The sequence below is a fragment of the Egretta garzetta genome, unplaced genomic scaffold (assembly GCF_000687185.1).
Source record: "Egretta garzetta isolate BGI_Z169 unplaced genomic scaffold, ASM68718v1 scaffold219, whole genome shotgun sequence".
Classification (NCBI taxonomy): Eukaryota; Metazoa; Chordata; class Aves; order Pelecaniformes; family Ardeidae; genus Egretta; species Egretta garzetta.
Window position 1 is genome coordinate 186,154 of NW_009260671.1, and position 4,878 is coordinate 191,031.

At 63.1% G+C, this 4,878-nt stretch overlaps 2 protein-coding genes across 2 annotated transcripts in view; one reads left to right on the forward strand and one right to left on the reverse strand.

Moving 5' to 3' along the window:
- LOC104132418 (tubulin alpha-5 chain) overlaps positions 1–1,442 on the forward strand; it is a 6,405-nt gene extending 4,963 nt beyond the window's left edge. Inside the window, 4 exon segments of the mRNA XM_035901132.1 lie at positions 458–606; positions 814–1,000; positions 1,003–1,217; positions 1,219–1,442. Of these exon segments, the coding sequence (XP_035757025.1) occupies positions 458–606; positions 814–1,000; positions 1,003–1,217; positions 1,219–1,341 (674 nt within the window). The 3' untranslated portion in view covers positions 1,342–1,442.
- Positions 1,443–3,010: 1,568 nt separating this feature from the next.
- On the reverse strand, positions 3,011–4,747 carry STK16 (serine/threonine kinase 16). The gene is made up of 7 exons (XM_035901123.1): positions 4,668–4,747; positions 4,280–4,499; positions 4,066–4,199; positions 3,864–3,984; positions 3,719–3,783; positions 3,499–3,675; positions 3,011–3,410 (listed from the first exon to the last, which is right to left on the reverse strand). The coding sequence occupies exons 1-7, from the start codon at positions 4,745–4,747 to the stop codon at positions 3,272–3,274; spliced, it is 936 nt and encodes a 311-aa protein (XP_035757016.1). The 3' UTR covers positions 3,011–3,271.
- Between the last annotated feature and the right edge of the window lie 131 nt (positions 4,748–4,878).

Here is a 4,878-nt window from a genome sequence, read left to right on the forward strand (position 1 = left end):
GCGGCTCCTGCTCATGGTCTGCGGGCAGTGTCGTGCACTGGGTTCAATCTGAGGGCCTTCTTTTCCCCAGGAGAAGCCGCAAACCTGAGCACCAGCTTTTGTTCCTGAAGTGTCCTAGAGGCAGTGGTGCTGGTAATCTCTGCTACCGCATGTGCACGGAGAGAAACCAGCCCAACCGGCAGAGCAGCTCCCACCGTGCCACTGCACGATGTGGATAGGCAGCTCCGATGGGTGGGAGAGGCTGAGCTCCTGCGCAGGGAGGTGGCAGCCACCTCCTTCCGCCAGAGAAACCTGATGCTGGTGGTGGCCCTGCTGACGTGTGGGCCCTTGGCCGTGTCCCCTGCAGGCGGAGCTGGGAGGAGGGTGAGGGATGGGTGCTTGCGCCCGCTCGGCTGCTTGGCGGCCAGCTCAAACCAACAGCCTGTGCCAGGCTCAACCCTCCCCTGCTCTCTCCTAGATGAGGTTCGGGCTGGAATCTACCGCCAGCTCTTCCACCCTGAGCAGCTCATCACGGGCAAGGAGGATGCTGCCAACAACTATGCCCGCGGGCACTACACCATCGGCAAAGAGATCATTGACCAAGTGCTGGACAGGATCCGGAAGCTGGTAAGTGACCATAGAGGGGGGATGCGTCCCCCTGGGCTGGGCTCCAGCATCCTGCTGGGGGTCAGAGCACAGCACAAGCCCTGCTGCACCCTGGGAGAGCTCTGCAGCTGCCCATGGCAGGGATGGACCAGGTCCTGAAGGACTTCTGAACAGTCAGATGTTCACAAGGAAATCCATCTCAGAGCAATCTCATGCATCTCTCCGCAGGCTGACCAGTGCACGGGACTCCAGGGCTTCCTTGTGTTTCACAGCTTTGGAGGTGGCACTGGCTCCGGATTCACCTCCCTGTTGATGGAGCGACTCTCCGTTGACTATGGCAAGAAGTCCAAGCTGGAGTTCTCCATCTACCCCGCGCCACAGGTCTCCACTGCCGTGGTGGAGCCCTACAACTCCATCCCCACCCCCCCCCAGAGCACTCGGACTGGTCCTTTATGGTGGACAACGAGGCCATCTATGACATCTGCCGCAGGAACCTGGACATCGAGCGCCCAACCTACACCAACTTGAACAGGCTCATCAGCCAGATTGTCTCATCCATCACAGCGTCTCTGAGGTTTGACGGGGCCCTGAACGTCGACCTGACCGAGTTCCAGACCAACCTGGTGCCCTACCCTCGCATCCACTTCCCCCTCGCTACCTATGCCCCCGTCATCTCCGCAGAGAAGGCTTATCACGAGCAGCTGTCGGTGGCCGAGATCACCAACTCCTGCTTTGAGCCGGCCAACCAGATGGTGAAGTGCGACCCTCGCCACGGCAAGTACATGGCCTGCTGCCTGCTGTACCGTGGGGACGTGGTGCCCAAGGACGTCAACGCCGCCATTGCCACCATCAAGACCAAGCGCAGCATCCAGTTTGTGGACTGGTGCCCCACGGGCTTCAAGGTGGGCATCAACTACCAGCCGCCCACGGTGGTGCCGGGGGGGGACCTGGCCAAGGTGCAGCGCGCCGTCTGCATGCTGAGCAACACCACGGCCATCGCCGAGGCCTGGGCTCGCCTGGACCACAAGTTTGACCTGATGTACGCCAAGCGAGCCTTCGTGCACTGGTACGTGGGCGAGGGCATGGAGGCCAAAAAGGACCGTGCTCCTTCCCCGTGTTACCTGCAGCAACCCTTTGCAATAAACATTTTCAGAGCCCCTGTGTCTGCCACTAATCCCCGAGCCGTATCAGTTTCTTGCCCGGTCAGGTGTGTGGTGAGTGCTTCAGCTCTGCTGCTGGTGCTGCTATGCTTCCTCCCAGCGCCCTGCTCCAGCTCCGGCTTGCTCCCCGCGCAGGTAAGGGCCCCCGGGGCCATGGCACACATCCTACCCCACTCGCTGCTCCAGCCAGGTGCGGGTACTGCTTCCTCATGTGGTGTATGACCCTACGGTATATGGCCCCCATTGTATCCTGGAGCCCAGGGGAGCAGATTTAGCCTGAGCAGGAAAAAAAATCCGCAGCTGCTGGCACTTCTGCCCACGTGCAGCCAGGGGGTAGGTGGGGTTGTCTGGAAGGAGGGTGGGTGAAGCAGTGGGAGCAGCCCGGCACCCCTGTCCCTGTGGCCACAGCGCGGGACAAAGGGCATGCCCGGCCCTGTGGTGCAGTGGGTGCACCCTGCAAGGGCATCCAACGCGGCATGAACCCCTGCGGCTGCTTTTCTGCTGTGTTGTGGCGAGAGGATTAAAGGAGGGGAACGCTCCCTTGGAAACTGCTTGTCTGCATCTCCTTTTTTTTTACCCCCTGCCCCTGCGGGCAGCTCAGCCGCTGCGTGTCCCAGGGAGCCCCTCCAGCCAAGGGTGGTTGTGCTCTCAGGCTCTGCTGACCCCCACCGGGGCAGGGCTGCTGCCCCTTCCCCCCAGGCTGCGCCAGCTCCCCAGCCTGGGCACCCACCTCCCTCTCCTTGGGAGCCAAGCAGCCCTGCCTGTTCCCCCGCCACCGCCTGCGCTGTGCTGAGCCCCCTTCCTGCAGTGCCAGCCCCTGAACAGCGGCGCCTGGCTCCAGCTGCAGGGTTGTGCTAACTCCCATTAGGAGCGCGCTGGGGCCAGGGATTAACTTTCCCTGCTTATTGCTAATGCTCCATACGTGCCGCCCCGCCGGGGCTGTCCTCCGCTGCCCTTCCCCTCCGGCAACGCTTGGCTGCTCGACCTAGACAGGGTGCCCTGCCCTCCTCGTGCCCCTGCCAGCACCCCCTCCCACAGACAGGGACACATCCACACCTCCGCAAGAACATCTTTTACTCCAAACACAAGGCAACGTTGGCGCAAGGAGCAGTGGCGGAGCCGGTGTTGGGTTCCCCCCGCCTTGTTCCAGCAGCGCACCAGGACCTGGTCCGCAGCTCTGCCCCGGGCAGGAGTGATCCTCCTGGGGCGCAGGGCTGCAGGGCCATGGCTGCCATCACCCAGGGCGTCCCACAGCATCCTCCTCTGCAATCCCCAGGGGAGGCAGCAGCACTGTGTTTAGCAGCAGGTCACACGTCCACAGTTCTGGGGCACAGAGCACATCCCAGGCAGCAGCATCCAGGGCACAGAACACTCCAAATCCAACACATCTCCGGCACAGAGCAGCAGCTCTCCCCCGAGTGCAGCAATCCCCTCTGCAACAGCTCCAGGGGGGAGCGGGGATGAGGGTAGCTGCTTTTCCCCCGGCTCATCCTCGAGGCGCATCACTGCTGTGGGGTGGGACAGGCTCAGATCTGCGTGGTGTCCTGGCCCGCCGGTGCTGGCTGCAGCCCCTCCAGCTGGTGGAGGACGTCATCTATGCTGGGTCGCTCCTGGGGGTTGAGTGTCATCATGGAGGAGAGCAGGCGCAGCAAGGCAGCCGAGTACCTGGAGGAGAGATGGGGAGCAGGGGGTTCTGCATGGGAGCAGCATAGGGGGTTGCCTGGGAGCAGGGTTGCCCTCCCCAGCCCCTCACCTGGTTGTGGGGGGTATGGCGATGGGGCTCTGCACTGCCAGAGCCACGCTGTCACCCTTCTGGAAGATAGCGTCGTAGGGGCCCTCCCCAAACATCATGCAGTACAGCACGCAGCCTAGGGACTGGAGCGTGGCGGGGTCAGGGCAGCCCTGCGGCAGGGGGCCGGGGGCCAGGGGGCTGGATCCTTACCCAGATATCTGTGCGCTCGTCTATGACGCACTGGCTCGGCACCGTGAAGAGCTCAGGGGCACGGTAGGAGATGGTGCAGCGCTGGGCAGCCCAGTCCTGCAGAGAGGAGAGTGAGGGTGGGGATGAAGGGCTTGGGGCAGGAACAGGATGTTGGGGTGATGTCCCAGGGCACCCACCTGCACGGCCATGGCCTCCCGAGAGCTGTTGACTTCGATACGAGCTTGGTTCATGGAGCCCAGGTCCATCAGAACGGGCCGGTCATCCTCATCCAGCAGCACGTTGGTGGGCTTCAGGTCCCTATGGGGATGGATGTCACCAAGCGCCTGCTGGGCCCCCTGCCAACCCCCCTGCCCCTGACCGGGGCTGCCAGACCCCTACCTGTGCGCATAGCCCTTGCTGTGGATGGCTTGCAGCCCGCGGCAGATGCCATGGAAGATGAGAAGAATCCGCTGCTCTGGCATGAAGGTCCCTTTCTTTCGCAGTGCTTCCACCTCACTCCAGAGGGTTCCCCCCTGGCAAAGGCAAGCAGCCGGTCACCCACTGCTGCTCCCAGCAGCAAGGGCATGGGGGCAGCCACAGGAGCCCCCCTCACCTTCACATAAGGCAGCAGGAGCCAGGCTTCATGCTTGGTACCCTTCTCCACCATGCAGTGGGCTTCCAGACGCAGGATGTTGGGGTGGTCAAAGAGGCCATGCATCTCCACCTCGTGCAGGGCAGCCTGGCGGTCCTCCTTGTCGTGGCACAGGATGCGTTTCAGGGCGTAGAAGCGCCCGTCCCGCAGCCCCTCCACCAGGTCCACATAGCTGAAGCCCCTGCAAAGAGCCGAGCGTGGTGTGGGCTGGCTGTCCCACTGCTGCGGTGCTCGTGTTGGGGCCCTGTGCCCAGCCTCAACTGTGAGCACCCAGAAGAGGCAGGCAGAAGGCAGCAAGTGCCTGCACCCCTCTCCATGGGGACCCCCCGAGCATGCATGTTCCCCCCACCTTGGGGGCAGCTGCCAGGCACCCAAAGCATCCCCCCTCTGCAAGAACAACCCCACTGGCCCAATCACCCCCACTCCCATGGGTCCAAGCACCCACTCCTGGGCATGACCGACCCCTGCCACCCACCATGAGAATCCTCTCCCGTGCCCAAACACTCCCTGTGCTCATGCACCTCTCCCCCCACACCTGAGCATCCCACACACTCAAGCAT